This window comes from Pseudopipra pipra, chromosome 13, assembly GCF_036250125.1.
Source record: "Pseudopipra pipra isolate bDixPip1 chromosome 13, bDixPip1.hap1, whole genome shotgun sequence".
NCBI lineage: Eukaryota > Metazoa > Chordata > Aves > Passeriformes > Pipridae > Pseudopipra > Pseudopipra pipra.
In genome coordinates, this window is record NC_087561.1 from 2,062,290 (window position 1) to 2,079,353 (window position 17,064).

The window sequence follows — 17,064 nt, forward strand, 5'->3', positions numbered from 1 at the left end:
TTCCTTCCCCTCCAAATACCTTCCTCAGCTCACTTTGTCAAATCAAAGGAGACCCTGGTCTCACCATACCTGGATAAGCTGAGCTCAGTTTGCAGCAGTGGAGTCTCCTGGAACAAAGGCATTGCTGAGCTTCAGGTGCAAAGGCCATCAGGAGAAAAGAATCACGAGGAAAGAGGAAACTCTGGTGTGCTCAGTGACCTACCACATCTGGACACTGACTGTACTTTCACCAAGACAGGTGCATTCCTACTGTGGATATTCAGTATGGGCTTGTGCCCTTGCACTTTGAAGGGCATTCAGAAAGGTTGTTTTGGGGCTGAGTGGAGTCCAGCTCTCTGCAGCAGTATGGGAAATCTATGCTTCTTTGTCCCTTGCATTTCTGCTGCTGTTAATACTGATACTGGCCAACACTTTACCAGGGATAATGAGATGGACTTCAAGTGATACCATGGGATCATTTTCCTTGTGGATCAATGCTTGGGTTGGCTCAGCAACACAGCTACAGAGCACGTGTGTGAGCAAGAGATGGGAGAGGAATACAAGTGAAAAGGAAGGTGAAAACTCCTGCTGGAATATGTGACTAATTGCTGTGCTTTGAATCCAGGGGATTTGAGAAATGTCGGTGCAGAGGCTGATTAATTAGTGGTGATGTCACTCTGTTGGCAATTCCAGGGCAGGCCAGCTGAAACATCACCTTTGGGTGTAGATATAATCCTCAACACAATAATCTGCATTAAAGAAGTGCATAAGATGTAGCTGCTTCAAGACAGCCATAGCAAAGCTGAAAATCCTGCCACTGACAGGGCAGGGAAAGGGAGTTTGCCCTTTTGTTTTGCAGTTTGATTGAGGAGTGTGTGCCTGTGCCTCTCCCTGGGACTCTCTGAGTGTGTGTCTGCCCTGGAGAAGTTGTAGCTTCATCCAGTTACCCTGCTGCTCAGCAAAAGCTTTCCTGCAGCAAGATACTCCCTGCCTTCCTTGGCATCTGAAGACTGCTTCACTAACCCCCCCCACCCAAAAACAAAATTAGGGAGGGGTGAAGTCTTGCAGTTGGGTTGTGTTGGGCTGTGTTTGAGGCTGCCATGCTGCACCTTATGGCCATGCCCTGCAGCAAGAGGCTTGAATCTGGATGAATCTTTGCAGGCTGCCAAAATGGCCCTTTAGTAAAAGTGGGTAAAAGTTTCCCATCTGGGGACAAAGCTTCCAGCATTCCTTCCTAATACTGCTGAAGTAAAAAACTTGGGAGGGCTTGTCTTCCTTCAGTGGTCTGCCAAAGCCCTTTCTGCCTGAGGGCTGCTTTGGCTTTGTGGAAAAAGATAAAGATGAGCAAGGGATTTCTGGGTCTACTGGGGTGAGATAAGGGCCAAACCTCCTCCTTCTCCCACAGCCTCTCTACAGTGTCTTTTCATCTGCTGATGGGTTCTGCTTTCTTCCCACCTGATTTTTTTTTTTTCCCTCCTCTTTATATAATTTTTTCAATTTTGTTGTTGGCAGCTCTTCTGTTTCAGATCCTCTTCAAACTTAATTAATGTGCTGCTTATTCCCTCTTCCAGATCTGTAATTATTACATTTAATAAGACTAGATCTAGTCCTGATCTGAGCATTACCTCCTGCTATCTCACCATGTTCCAGTTTGCCATGATGTTACAGCTCACAGGAATGCAGTAGCACATCAGTCCATGCAAAAAGGTCAGAGTAGCTTTCTTGTCAAATAAAGAACAAAAATATATATCAGACCTAGGAAAACAGACCTGAGCTCGTGTTGTTAAACAGAAGGTGGAAAGAGAAGCTGCTGTAGAGGTATTTTTCCTGGCCCAGCTCCTGACATTTTGGGTGGCTCCAGATCTGCAATCCACAGAGCAAGGTCCGTTCTGCTGCTCCCGGGGAAAACACGTGAGCCTGCTCCCCCCTGTGAAAGAGGATTGTGGGTTCCTGCAATTTAGAAAAGCTCTTTCTTCCCTCTCTGCCTGGCTAATTATCATCTCTGCATCTGCAAATTGTCAGGTTTCCATCAAAATCTTGGTGGTTTGTATGTGGAGAAATTTCCACTTGTGAAAGAAAAATAAGCGTCCTATTGACAACCCTGGCTGGGGACCTTTGAGATGTGCTCCACCCCAACGCCTCCCTCCAGACCAGGGAAGCTATCTGGGGGTTGCATATCTAATGCCTAATGCTTCCCACTGATCTATTGTAGGAGAAATGTAACAAAGTAGCCTGATTAACTGGGATTGAAGGAATTAAGCCCATGTTTGTGGAGATAGCGATCAATGAGGTCTCTTTTAACACACTTGTTACTCTGGGCTTCCTTTGATTGGCATATCAGCAGCTACACACCATAAATTACCTTGATGGATTCCCCTGTGCCTCTGAATTTAAAAGAGATGAGGCACAGGGTTATTTTTGTTAATATTCCAGTGTGCTGTGCAGATGCTCTGCAATTTGTCTCGACTCATAACCTCTGTTCTTTCACTTCTAAAGTCCTGTCCATGGAAATAGTGCTGCAGCTGTCCTTGAACCTGCCTCTGGGCTTTCTGTAGCTCCCATGTTCCTTGACCCAAGAGTCCTTTCTGCCTGGACCGTTCCTTAAACAGTAAATGCCTTGAGGAGGGAGCAAGTGCTGTGAGACTGAGGCGGATTAATTACTGACACAGACTCTTGGCAGGACCTTGCAGGTTCTCCCAGGTGACCAGCTGGGGCTGCTGGCAGGGATCCTGAAGAGAATGAGCTAAAGAAGTGTTCCTGGATGCATGTGGGTCCACAGCAGAAATTTTGGTGCTCCCCACTGCAGCCCATCAGCTCAGTGAAGTGAGAGGCTGCCTTCCTCGGATTAGAAAGCACTTGAGGATGTCATTTACTCAGGCAGATTTCCCAGCTGACTGAGCATTCTTATTGCACTAATTACAAATCAAGAGGGTGGTGTGTGCACTGGCTCCCACACAGCAGGAGCTCTCCTCCCTAATGGTGGGGCTGGCTGGACTGGGAAAAGCAGAATGGATCTTGATCACAATTATCCTCTCCCCTCCTATCAGCTGGAGCAAAGTAAAGCTTGCTCTGGTAAATCCTGCAAAGTTTGGTGCTCAGGTGCTGCAGCTGGTGCCCTCTGCATTCTGGGGCCCAAGTCCAGCCCTGCAGATGGAGTCTGTCAGCACTGGGGCTCACTCAGACCTGAGACCCTGGCTCACACTGGCTGCTGCCTTGGAGTCACCAGATAGTCCAGAACCTGGGACTTGAGAGGCACATGAAGGAAAAAAACTACCTGAATTTTCGGTAGGTGTTTGACCAAGCCATTGCAGGACTGTCTTGCTCTGACTGTTTTCAGCTGGTGTGGGAGCGAGAAGACTTAGGAAAAGTTGCTGGTTTGAATTTCCCTGCACTGAAGGTTGGTAGGCTTTGGGGTATGGAGCTCAGTGGAAACATCATAAGCCAACCAGCTTTAGGGCTTCCCTCTGTGTAGGGCTGTTCTGGATCATGCAGCTTGGCCTGTCAGGAGTATTGCTGGTTTGGGGGCAGTTACAGCATCTCCTTTCTCATTTTGAGCGTCCTTTGATTCCCTGGGTCTGTGTTTTCCTATTTGGCTGAGGCTGGCTGCATTTCCAGAGGCTCCATGTCCCATTGCCAGGCAACTGATAGCAGCAGAACATCTGCCTGTCCCTGTGCCCTGGGGCTCTTCCTCCCGTGCAGAACCGCTTTGCTCTGCCCTGTGCCTTCCTGTCATCAAATGCCCAACTCCTCTTGCTTTTTGTCTCTGACCTGTTTACACTGAAAAAAACCCAAACCTCTCCTGAAGCAGACAGGTCCTGGGAGAGCACTGACTATCAGTTGTACATTTGTAGTCACAGCTACAGCTGGATTCTCCAAAGCTCTATGCCAGGAGGGAGTTCCAGCTGCCTGCCCTGGGACCCGTAGCCTCGTGCCTGCCTGAGCGTTGGCCCAGTTCTGGCATCCAGCTGGTGCTGTGGTTTCCAGTGCACGTGCCTGAATGTGTTCCAGAGAGTGGGAGTCACCATCAATCTTAATGAAGTTAGGCATGGATGGGACCTGGACTGATGGCTGAGCCAGTCCTGCAGCATCTGTCCGCTCCTGGCTCCAGCTGTGCAGAGGGAGTGTGCATGAGGAGTTGTGTGAGTGGCAGGGAGACAGCCCTTGGGCTTTGAACTGCTCCTTTTTTTGGTGCCCTACCACATGCTAACACATAAACCATTTCTGGCCAGTTTCTCCTTTCCTTAACTACTGAGCTTGGCTCAGCCTCAGCTTCCACCCGGGTGGCTCCAGCAGCCCGTTGCAGTGGCCTGTCTCTCACAGCCACCACTCACCTTAATATCTTGAAGAGCTCTTATTACCTGGGTCTCTGCTGTTTTATTTCAGCTAATTAGAGCTGGTAAGATCCACTCAGTGTCAGGCAGTGGCCTCAGCTCCCATGCTCCTTGTAAACTTTACCAAACGTGACAACATATGAATCCTTTCAGGCCCCACAGCACAGGCTGTGTGGTGACATTTAGAGCTCTGTTAAAGCAGCAGGTTCAACTGAGGTCTTTGGGAAGCTTCTCTCCTGCTAACAGGCTCTGTCTACAACCATACAGTGTGGCTGACTTATCCTGTTTGATGGAGAGGATCCTAAAATTGCTGTTTTGATGGAAGTACGGTCAGTGTCCAAATGGGGGAGGTTTCTGAGTGCACCAGATTTCAGTCTTCCTGTGGGATTTTTTTTCTCCTAATGGCCTTTGCACCTGAAGCTCCTTGTGCCAGGAGGTTTGCTGCTGTTTGGTGTGCAGCTGAACACTGAGCTCAGCCTATCAAACTATGATGAGACCTGTTGACAAAGAGAGCTGGGGAACGTATTTAGAGGGGAGGGAAGACCTGGAATAACATATTGCATGTGATATGAACATAGGGCATTTTCCAAACACTTCAGCTAGTGCTGTCAACCCTGCAATTTTTGGTGTGAACCTCCCCATATTTGGCCCTGTTTCAAGTTCCAGGTTTTGGCTCCATGCCACCCTTCATTCCTTCTGAATAAAAATTGACTTCACAGCTCCGTGAGTGCAGAAACAAACTCAGAAGGACCCTGGATCAGCAAAACAAACAAGCAGGACTCTTCAGGCCAGCCTTCTTAAGCACTTGATTTAGGTGAGTGTTAGGTATCCAAATTGTTTAAGAATATTTGGACTTGACAAGCATGCGCAGTGTTAGAAATAGAAATGCTGAGATATCCAAAACCTTATGACTCCACAGGGGGATTTTTGAACTGCTGCTGCTGTTGTAACTGCAGAAGAGAAAAGGAAGAGTATGTGAGCAGGTCTGTCTCTCCAGGTTTATTTTTGCTCTTGCCAAGGGACTGCAGGACAAATACAGTGTCTTTCAGGCCCATTAGCTTTTATGAATTTGTTCCACTGCCAGCACTATAGCTTCTGGAATTCGAGACAGCTATGCCTGCTAAAAGCTCTGGTACTTCTCCATGTAGTTGGACGTGGCTTCTGGAGATTTGGGTGGACATGTTTTGCCATAGAAACAAGGCTCCAGCTCTTTGCTTTGCCAGGATCTGCTGAGCCACAGACCTTGAGCTCTGCAGTGTCTTGCAAGAAGGGTTTTTTAGCTCTGTGAGTTGTTGTGTGGGGATGCATGTTGAGCATCCATGTCAAATGACAATACATAGCTATGCCAGGGCTCCTTGCTGGATTTCCTTGGGCGTGTCTAAGCTATGGATAAACCCCCAGATACACTGGAGCCCTTATCTAAGGCAACAAGATTTATGTGGTCTTGCATAGAAACGCTGCAAGCATCCCTTGGGATTATATACAGAGAACAGCACCTCTCAGGGAATGTGGAAAGGTGATGGAAAATGATCATCTTTTCCACTAGTGCACATTTGACCTGTCTGCTTGCTTGTGGACTGTTCGTGACCTCAGATGAGTTATTTGATGGCTCTGCCTTAGCCCATCACCTTCCTCTTCCCACGAGCACAGCTCTGCAGTGCTCCAGCAGCTTCCTGAAGATGATACTTTACCTCTCACTTACTTTGCCAGGCTTCTGTTGACTAAAATTCTGGTGGCAGGAGCCACCTTTGCGTTTTCTTGCCAGGATTTAGCCCCAGCATTATCAGGTGCTTGAAATTTATGGATGGAGTGACAAACTGCATAACACGTGGGATGCAAAGAAAAAGCTCTCGATTTTCTAAGGTTCAGAGGGGGAGAATTTCAGCAGCAAGAACACGGTGTTTGCTGTGTGTTTGAGAGGGTGAAAGGAGCACGTTCTGCATCCCCTTCCCAGTGCCCCAAGGAAAAAATGTGTAGGAAAGTCAGTTCTTGTGGGGGCCAGCAGATTCTATCACCTGCTTTGAACTGTGTGAGGGTAAAGGTTGCTCTTGAGCTGTTTCTGGATAGCAGGGAGAGCACAACATTTTGGGGGGCTCTTTGTTCCCTCCAGGAAGGCTTCACAGACATGGGGGGGGAGCTGCCTTGCCATGAGGGAAGGAATTACTGCTTTTCTGCCTCAGCCCAGTGCTACTCCTGTTTGCTGTGGGTTGGCCCAGGACCCTGCTCCCTCCCTGAGGGCAGCAGAGCACCAGCTCATTGTTGGTTTGCACGGGTGGCTCCAAACCACCAGCTTTTGGATACTGTCCCCTGGGAAGATTGTTAGGCTTTGTTTGAGGGGTGCACATGTGATGCCCCACGGGGCAAACGGCAGCTCTGCTGTGCCTGCTGAGGGCACGGCACAGCCCTGGCAGGGAGGCTCCCAGCAGCATCCAGGGTGAGCTGTGACCCCGGCTCTGGCCGAGGACGCAGGCAGGTGGCTGATTTACGGCCAAAAGGAGACGGGGGTCTCTCCGAGTGAAGCTGGAGGCGAGTTGCCATGGAGATGGGCTAATAAAGCACTAGCAGCAGCCGGCTCTGACGCTGCTATGGCTGCAGAGAGCGGCCGGGTGGGGAGAAGGGGCAGCTGGCCAGGTGGGGATGGAGAGTGAGAGGAAGGATAACACCAGGAGAGCAGGACAGTTTGGTCTGTAAGGCTGTTGAGATGGTCCTGAGTGCTTTGAGAGTGGAAGAGGTGATGGGAGAAAAGAGCCCCTTTCTCCCAGCTCTTTGGGAAGCAGAGGTGTCATCGTGGTGCTCCTTGGCAGTGAATGGGACCAGCAGTTTTTAGGGAAATGGTTGGGCCCCTATACAGGGAGAGGATCTTTTATTCTGATTTACTGACTGCATCAGCCACTCGTCTGTAGGCTGGCTGCTTTTCCTGGCAGCAGGAGAGGGCTCCAAAGACAATGTCGGTTTGTAGGGGCTGCCTCACACAGGGCTGGTACGAAGGACTCTGCTGTGCTCAGCACTAGGTCCTGTTTTCTCCACACATCAGCTGCTCCATGCCAAGGCAGGTGCCTGCACAGGAGCAGTCAGGACCTTCCTAACTGCAGTGTCCTCCCTGTGCTGATGATCCTTCATCCTTGGAGCAGGGCTGTGCTGCCCAGTGCCCCTGGAACGCTGTGTTACCAGGACATGCCCTCTCAGCACGCTGCCCTCCTGCCTTTCAGCACAGGGGAAGGTCAGATGTTCCCTGGCTCAGTCCTTTATTGCAACATAACTGCAGCCAGCTCCCTTGGATGCTGAGTTTGGGTGTTGGGGCGGAAGGGTGTGGACAGCATGGACTGGCCTCCAAAAAGGTGGGTGTGCTGGAGATGTGCTGCACATCCCTCAGCTCTGGCTCCAGCCTGCACCTTCAGAATGGACCCTCCTGCTTTGCTATGGCAGGGCTTAACCCTGCAGTTCCATTCAGTTCAAGGGCACTGTAGCACGGACCTAAACCCAAGCATACTTTAATTCTGACTGGTTGAGCAGGATGATGGGAGGGAAAGGCTTAGCTAATTATTAGCAAGATATTCCCAGGCTGCTGTACTTCCATTTTGAGTAATATGGTGACAGCCATATTTTAACCCTGACCACCATAAGAAGGGTTTGCCTCAAAGCCATGAGCCCCTGGAGTGTGCCAGAGTTCAGGGAGGTGTTCCACAGGGAAGGAGAGGGTATATAGTTTAAGAAAGAAATAAAAAGCCTTATGATGGAGTGATGCATTAAAAGATAATTGCTTACAGGTTTCACAAGGTGTTTTTATGTCTCCTAAATTGATAGATGTATCCACAGAGAGTGATGCTCTTAATGGAGGGTTACCTTTGCTTCTGAGCAGAGCAGAGATCAAGGCAATTACAGCTGGTAATGCCAGATATTGATAATACTACCCCTATCCCCCAAAGACAAGGTTTTCTGAAGCTGGACTTCTTAAGCTAGCTAATGCCTGCCTCCCTGGCCAAAGCCTCTTCTCCTGCTCCCAACAGCATCCTCTGTTGTTCAAACCCATCCTGTGCTGCTGCTGGATAGCCCTTGTATCTTAATTCTGTCATCATGCACTCTCCAGGTGGCAGGAATACTCACTTCCCTTATGGGTCAGTTGGGTTTTGGCACCGGCTGGGATGAAGGAGGATTTCCACTGCCTCCATCATTAACAGGGCCTCCCTTCATGTCCCTGCAGGGCTAGATGGTGGGATAAGCCAGCCGGCCGTCCCGTGGCACGAAAACCATAAAGGGGCATGGGGATGTGTCTGGTGCAGTCTCTCTGAGCCAGGAGGATTTTGAGTGGTGGAGACCCTAATTTAGGGTGGGTTTTAGGTGCTGTACCTCTTGCTCTGCTCTTAGCACCTCACTGTTCATGTGGCTACACCTTGTGCTCTTTTCTGTCTGCACCCAACTACGGCCTCTTCCCCCACCTTTGTAAGAGCTTGGTGTGTGCTGTAGCTACAAGGGGAGGAAATTATTTTGATTTTTAGATTCTTGGAAAAGCTTTTATGATAAATGGCCTTATGCCCAAGACTATTTCAGGCTGCTGGCAGTGTCAGAGGAGGTCTCTGAGCAGAGGAGGCAGTCTTCAGTGAAGACCTCTCAGGGCAGAGTGAGATGTTGCTCCTGGGGAAGTCTGCATGGCTGTTGCTCATGGATGAACAGGCCTCGAGAGAAGCATGGTTTCCATTGTCTGTGACTATTGTTAGCACTACTTAAATCTGTAAATCTTGGAATGTTCTTCAATGTGAGCCATTTAAAATCCTGAGTCATTTCTGTCTCCGGATATGCCTGTCTCGCTGATTCTGTTCTCATATCCAAGGCAGTCCATGCCAGCAGCTGAATCAGTTTGGAAAGGAGGAAGAAAAAGTATTAGGAACATTTCTGCTCTCACCCTCAAGCCTCAGTGTTCTTGAGTCTGGTCCCATCTCTGGGCATGGTCATCTCAGTGATATTCTCCAACAGTGTCACCTTCCAGTGGGAAGATGGTGGACCAGATCCTTGGGGCTTTTAGCCAAGTGAATGGATGTGCCTTGGGACTCCCTCTGAGCTCTTCTCTATTCCCTTGCCAACATGCTTTTGTTCACAAGCATATAAATCAGGAACAGAAGATGTGCCTTGGAGGAAACTTAAATATAAGCAGAAATTGTGTGAATCAGTATGGCCAAATTGTGTTGCTTTCATGGCTCTTCCTTAGCTGGTCATGCTCTCAGCAGGAGGCTGGACTAGCTGATGTCCTGAAATCTCTTCCAGTATGAATTTTCCTATGATTTGTTCTAGTTTTGGAGACCAGCAAAAAAAGCTCCTCTGCTGGCATGCACACACAGCTGTCCTCTTGAGTGATGCTTTATAGTATGGCAGGAGGAATTCAATGCAGAAGCAGATTTTTAAAAAATGGGAATAGCCCCACACCATGCGTTGTTGTCATTTACATATGAGCAGTCAAAGGACAATTAAAATGTTGGCTGTCCCCACGAGATCTCAAAAGTAAGGTCCTCGCTGTTCAGTCAAAATATCTTGCAGAGATCAGAAAATAATAACTTGAAGGTCTTGTTGCTGCTGCTGCAGCAAAATTGTCCTGTGAGTATTCAATCTGCATCAGCTGGGGTTGGATGTAATGCTGAGGGCTGGAGAAACTTATCTTGATTACATACAGTTTGTGGAAGCCACAGAGCTCCTGTAAAGGAGCCAAGTGTTGCAGTCACACCAAGGACTCTTCCTCCTCTGGTCTAAAAGATGGCAGATTTGATTGTGGGGACCCTGTGTTGGACTATGCTCAGTTTTTGTTCAAGATGTTGGTCCTCAGATCTCGTGAGCTTGTCAGGTCTTGCTTATGGACCCTACTCAGCAGAGGAAAGCAGAACTGGCATTTGAACCTCTGCTAACAGATATATCTGGATACATGGATTAATAAAGACCGTGATCAGGTCTCCTCTTACTGTCCAGGCATATGTCATGATGGGTGCTTTTATCTCACCAGAGGCAGGATGGCTGTGTTCTGTAGGGATGAAGTAGAAGAGTAACTGCCCCTACCTTTCTCCTGGAAGCAAGAACTGGGTCATTTTCTAATGTCCAAAGGCAGAGAACTGACAGTTAAACTGGATTTAATCACTCATGCCTTGAGGGCCCTTATCCTGAAGAATGTTTTCATGTCATTTTAAGTATTCAGAACCAAGAGTAATTTAGAGGAGTTTTGGGGTGGTCTGTAATGCCTGCAGGTTGTGATCCTTTATCCCACCCTGCATCCTCAGAGACAGAGGAAGGGGTTATGTACCTTGGAGTCACAGCTGCAGCTGAGCCTTGCACTGCGTGTTCACCGAGGAGAGCTCTGCAGGGACAATATATTTTGAGTGCACCTTACTGTCAGCTTTCGCCTTCCCAGCTCTGCTGTCGTGTGGCTCTGCAAAACCTCCAAAGCCCAGCCGGCTCTGCCCAGCACATCGTGCATTGCCCTTCCTCTGGCATCCCTGAGCTTCCACGCTGATTCTGTCCTTGCTTTCACTGCCTACTTCTTGCTGCGTTTTAACCTCTCTTCCTCTTCTCCCCTTCCCTTGCATTTGTTTTCCTCTGCGTATCGTTTTATTGCGATATATAAACCTCGGCAATTCCAACTTGGCGGGGCCAAACTTCCCTTTCCCGCTGGCAGACCAGGGATCCGGCCAGGCCGTGCGGTGTGGAGGCAGGTTGGCAGGAGCTGGGGTGCAGCGCACCCCTGGGGGTACTGCCCACCTCCTTCCCAGAGCATCGGCGCCCCGGGGAGCTCCCCCCTTCAACAGGTAGGCGCTGGGAGCAGCCAGCCTTGCTCTGCTCACCCTCCTGCGCGGAGAGGATGGCGGGGGCCGCCGCGGTGCTGTGAGGCCGGGGCTTGCCGGAGGAGCCCGGGGCATCAAACGCTTTGGGGCGGGGGAGGCGGCCCCAAGCCGGGGCAGGGAGAGCGGCGGCGCCCCGTGCCCGCTGCCTGCGCGGCGGGGCGGGCGGCTCCGCACAAAGCGGTGGGTAAACCCTCCTCCGGGGCGCGGGGAGAAGGAGGAGGAGAGGAGGAGGAAGGCGGGGGGATGCTGCTCCCCTCCCTCTCTCTCTGCCTCGCTCGCCGCGGCCGGAGCAGCGCGCAGGCGGCTCTGGCAGCCCCGGCACGGCGGGCTGGGGGCGCGCAGCCCCGCGGAGCGCTGCGGAGCGGAGCGGGCTCCGGCCGCCCCCCGAGCCCCCCGCCGGGGCAGCGGGAGCGGTGGTGAGTGTGGCGCGGGCGGGGCGCGGCGGCGGGTCCTGCCCCCGGTCCCCCGGGGCTCCCCGCTCCGCTCCGCGCATCCCCCGCGGAGAAGCGCCCCGGCGGGCGCTGGGGAGCGCGGCGGGCGGTGCGGACCTGGGGTTGGGGATGGGGCTCCGCGGGGCTGCGCCGGCCCCTGGCTACTGTGTGGGGGCCGGTGAACAATAGAGCGGCGGGGGAGGGTGGCGGCTCTGCCCGAAGCGCATCCCTTAGAGGGCGGGGGGAGGCTCGGCTGGGCGGCCGCGGGGTCGGAGCATCTCCGCTCCCGCAGCAACTCCGGCGCGTATCGGTCCGGAGCCGTGCCGGGGGTGTTCCCCGTCGGGGACCCCCGGGGATCCAGCCCACCCACCTGGCACTGCCGGATGGAGAGGGGGGAGAGAGGCTGCGGTGAGAAATGTCTGGACAAGGGTAATCCTGAGACCCCTTCCTGGACCCGGACGGGAAATGCGGGGGAAGGGCTAAGCGGGGAGACCGGTGTAGTAAAGCAAAGTCGAATTTCCCCCTGAATCCTGCAGCCAGGCCTAATGGACACAGGTGCTGGGTCGGGGTAGGAAGGGAAAGGAGTGTTTGGGGCTACAGTCGCTGAGGCTTGTATGGAGGGAGAGGGAAAAGACCTACAGATGTTTTCTCCCTGCTCCAGAGTTATTGATGCTGTGATATGGATCATTAAAAATGAGTAGCCTAATGCAATTAAGAGGTAGACAGTCCCCACTGCAACACTTATCCATTGTTCCTTGCTCTGCCTTCTGCCGGAGTGATTCTCGCCTGGACGAGAGAAGTACAACTGAACAAATAGTTCATTTCCCTGGCCAAATGCATCTGTAGTGTCTCCCCCGAATCTGCTGCTGACTGGCTGAAAATGCAGCAACATCTTCAGGCAGAAAGAGAGAGCTGGGACCCTCTGGTGAGACTCCCACTGCCGTGGGCCAGCAGGAGCAGCTTGGAGTGGCTGCTCGCCCGGCTTGTTTTGACGGTGGCAGCAGCAGAGCAGGTTTCCTCCCTCACCTCTTGGTCCTTTTAGCTTCCTTTAGGGGAGTGTGAAGAAGAAAAATAGCAGGTGCTGAGGCAGGACCAGCCCACAACTAGAAGATGCTACTTGTGGTTCAGGCGAGTCCTCTCCTTCCTGTAGTGTCTCTCTTAACTTTCTCTTTGCCCTGGAGGATAAGGGATTTCGGGGTGTTTCGAGGTGATGCTGTTTTGGTGGAGTTTTGCCAGCCTGCCCTTCAGCCTGTGCCTGTGGTGTCTGGGTGCCCTGCAGCACACACATGAACAGGCACAGAGGTGAGAGCCTGACCCTCCTGCTCTTTTCCGAGAGAGCTCCGAGCAGCTGGAGGGGTTGCGGCTGCACCCAGGCCCTCGGCACATGTTTGCCTGGAGGCTGCTGTGTCCTTTCCTCTGGAATCTCCTCCTGGTTGGCAGCGTGCAGCAGAGCTCAGCATGTGGGGAGGCACAGATGCATTGTCTGCACCGCTGCGAGACTCTCTTGGCACTGGGTGGCTGCTGCTTTTCCTCGCTTTGGAGCTTCTTTTCGCAAGTCTGCATCATGGAGCTTTTCTCCTCCTGCTCTTTCTCCTTTCCTCTTCCTTCTTTGTCTGTAGACTGCTGCCTGTCCCACTTCACTCTCAGCTTCTTGTCCGTCTTTTCCTGCTTAGTCTATTCTTTCCCCTCAGTTTCTTTTTGTCTAAGTAGACCGTGTCCTCTTCAGCCTGCTTCTCTCAACACTGGGGATGCAGCCCAGCCCCTCATCTCAGTCGGAGTATTCCTGCCAACTGTTTACAAAAAGTAGCACAATACCCAGGCTGAACACTGACATAATTACATACCCAGCCAGAGAGTGTAGTAAATAATCCAGCTTTTCAAGCTTTTGCCCAGTAGTGAGTCTTTTGCCATCTCCTTTGCCCATGGGCTAAATGTATTATACTTGGCTTGCATTTACTGATATTCTGGAAACACGAAGTCAGCGCAGCTGGCGCAGCCGTGCGTGGTACCAGGGTGGATGTAGGTTGATGTCTTGCACCATGTACACTCACTGTGCCCGTGTGCACGGTGTGTCTGAGTATGCACAACACAGCTCTGCTCCTGGGGTCAGGCTCTGCCTGTCGTGCTTGGCAAGCGTGAGGGCTGTCAGAGAAGGGATAGCTGCTGAGGTGTGGACATTGTTCCATCAGGGAAGGAAAAATGGCTGTGGGGTGAAGGTCAAAAGCGCCAGCGAAAACCGCAGGGCTTGGCACGCAGTGTTTGCACTGGTGAGGGTGATAGCCAGTTTTCCAAAGATTTGTGTGTGCACATGATTGCAGACTGTGGGTATTGTCAGCACGGTTGTATTTCCAGTTGTGCTTGTGAGCCTCAGTCTGTCTGCAGTTGCCTTGATTGTGAGTCAGTCTGTCTGCAGTTGCAGTAGCTGTGAATCAGTGTCTGCCTGTAATTATGTGGGTGAATCAGTGTTGGCTTGTTACACTATGAGTGCAAACGGTTTCCCATAGCAGTTGTGGGTGTGAATCATTCTACAGTCCCTCTGGATGTGTTTTTTAGTAGTGAGATGCAATACTGGGATTAATTTTGTTTTGATGAGGAAAAGCTGTCAAGCGGCTTCTCACTTTGAAAAATTAAAGCTGGGTTGGGAGTTGGGCACAGACCTTATGTCTTCGTTACCAGCAGATCCACTTACAGAAGAGACCCGCTCTGAGGCTTGCTCTCAAGATTTACGTGCTGATCTAAACCTTTAATTTCTTTGCTTTGTTCCCCTGGTTCCGAGTGTCCTCTTCCGCTGGCATCTCTTGCAGAGCTGCAGACGACACATTTGGTAACCATCACGTGTGTCTCGTACCTTCTGTGTGTGTGGCAGATTCATGGGAGGGTTGTTTATGGCTTGTGCAGTGCGTGTGTGTGTGCAGGGATGAGCCAACGTGTGCCTCTTGGGTAGGTAAGCACAAACATTTTCATGCCTGTGAGACGAAGACCGTGTGGTTCCTCTGCCATGCGCCCCTCGCTGCGAGCCAGCGCTGTTCCTCTAAGTAGATGGTAAACAGCAAGTTTGATTCAGGTAGGCGGAGGTTCTGCTGCCTGTTCTCGTTCTCTGCTTTCTGTAAATCACTGTACTGGCTTCTGGCCTTCAGCAGCACCTCAATGGCTCAAGGCTAAACTAGAGGCAAGTTGGAGAAATCCGGGCTACCTCGGGTAATGGAAGCAGAGCACTCTCCTCGGTCCAGGGTAGCAAACCCAGCCTGCCCCTGAGCTGGCTGGTGCAGGTAGAGCATGATGCTGGCAGGGCTGGATTGCTTCCAGTATGTGCTGGCTTGGGTGTCTGTGCCTGTGCTGTGCATCCCAGTGAGCTTGTTTCAGAACAAAGGGATGCAAACAACCTGGGATGCAAAGGGATGCAAGACAAGGGTCTTCTGAAACGCGGCGGTGTCTTATTTTATCATTTCTAGGCTTCCAGAGGAACGATTGCTGCCCCTGCCCTCAAATGAAAACGTATTTTTCTTCCGAGGGACCCTCCTTTTTAGCTGAAACGATTGAGAACTGAAGGAAAAACTCCCTAACAGGGACCCAGGGCAGCATGTGCATCGCCTGCGTTTATTGTGCTGCGCTGAGCGCTCGCTGGCTGCTGTCTCTGCAGGGAGAGCTTGGAGCTTCACCCAGAGAAGCACTAAAGAGGCACAGCAGAGATCACCAGAAAACTGGTGGGCTCATGGGGTCGGGGACAGTTGGACAGAGCACAGCCTGTGCAGGCTGGATGATTTTGCAATCCTTGAGAGGTGTTGAAGGATCTCTCCTGATGCCTGGGACCTGTTTTGCAGAGGCTCCAGTGCAATGAGGAAGGGTTTTAAACGAGCTTCTTGTGCTGTGCAAATGCACCTGACATTTTGGGGTAAATATGCAGGTGTTGTGAGGTCATCTCTAGCACTGTGCTTGGCTGTGCTACTGTGCAGGTGGGTGGATAGTGCTTGACACCACCAGGCTCTGGATCACCCTCTTCTCCCTGCATGGAAGTGCTTGTGTTTGGGCTTTGGGAAGAAGAAGCAGCTTCAGTCCAAATCTGTTTTCCAGCTGACCTCCCAGCATCAGCCCCTCGTTGCACACCCCTCCCTGAGATACCTGACTTGGCAAAAGATGTGGAACTGCTGCAGGTCCTGGGGGCTGAGTGGGAGCTGTTGGTGCTCAGCATTCCTTCAGCTGGTGTCGCCGGTGCCCGTGCACGGCGTGTGGGAATGCTGAGCAAATGACATTGCAGGTAGGCAGCGTCTCTGGGTGCAGTGGTGGGGCAAATATGCCCTTAGGGCTGCTTTGTGAAAGCTGCCTGCATGGGGAGACTATTGCTAAGTGAATCAGATTGTTTCCTTGGCTATGTGTGTTCCTAGGAGGCAGCAATTTGGGTGACATAGTGATGGGACTCTCACAAATGAACCCAGTTGGGTTTATGGGCCTCTTCTGCCTTCATTTCGTTTCTGATGCTTCCAGTATCCCCCTTTCTGGGCTGTTCTCCCAGGGTTTTTTTGCAAGCTTTACCTTTCAGTCTCCACCTCCAGAGCTCTATCTGTCTTTCCCTTGTCAGCAGTAAGCCTGTGCTAATCACTCTTTCCTAGGAAGGCATTTCAGAATATTTAATGGTTTCTAGAATAAGGATTTCTGGGAAGATTGGGCTCAGCATGCCAAGTCAGGAGATACCCAATGTTAGCATAGTTACCAGGGTACCTTGCTGATCTGGAAGGTTCCTGCACTTTTTTTGGGTTCCCAAACCCACTTCAGTAGGAGCAGGGGCTGTCATGAGGAGAAGGAAGCTTTTCCAATTCCTTGTTCATAGCACATCCAAGAGGAAGGCTGTGTTTCTCTGGAGTGTTCTGATGCTCTGGAGGTTGGACAGACAGGCTGTGTGTGTTGGAGAGGAGTGGGTATGTTTCTCAAGCCATTAGGTATGTGGTTATAAAGACACCTGCCAAATTCCAGAGTGCACAGTATTGTAAACTTCAAGTATTACTGGATTCCAGCTGCAAAGTGTTAACAGGGCTCCTTAGAAAATCTGCATTGGATTCAGCTGTGGAGGTTACCAGCAACTGCACAGTTAGTGATGAATGTGTTTGCTAACTGTGCCATTAAGGAGTGAGCAATGGACAGATGGAGGAAGGAGATGCAGAGCTGCTTTGAACACATACTGTCCCAATAGACTCCATCTTGCACAGACATAGTTCAGAACCAGAAGCTCTGGGGTGATGCTCTTTGACTTACATGAAAGAGGGGTCAGTGTAAGGAGTTGTACCACTTTTCTGAGCTTAGGAATCTTGGCATTCTGGGTTTTTTCTTCATGAACACTATGCAGTTTTCCCTTCAGCAAGTCCTAGTAAGAGATTCAGAGGTTTTTTTTCTTCTTCTTTGAGGCTGTTAACATTCAATTAACATTCCTAAACCCTCACTTGGTTACCGTGCACTTAAATGCACGTTGCACGCATCCTCCCCCACTATTCCCAGAGGATCAGGGATCCCTGC

General features: G+C 51.1%; 1 protein-coding gene across 5 annotated transcripts in view; it reads left to right on the top strand.

Moving 5' to 3' along the window:
* Window positions 1-10,778: 10,778 nt before the first annotated feature.
* Window positions 10,779-17,064, top strand: part of GABRA3 (gamma-aminobutyric acid type A receptor subunit alpha3) — a 66,534-nt gene continuing 60,248 nt past the window's right edge. For 2 of the 5 annotated variants that reach the window (XM_064669599.1, XM_064669600.1), the window contains exon 1: window positions 11,357-11,544. In XM_064669599.1, coding sequence (XP_064525669.1) covers window positions 11,372-11,544 — 173 coding nt within the window. In that variant the 5' untranslated portion in view covers window positions 11,357-11,371. Of the gene's footprint in view, window positions 11,093-11,356; window positions 11,545-11,959; window positions 11,989-12,754; window positions 12,862-17,064 lie in introns of those variants that run through there. The other 3 variants (XM_064669603.1, XM_064669602.1, XM_064669601.1) reach the window with 3 other exon arrangements.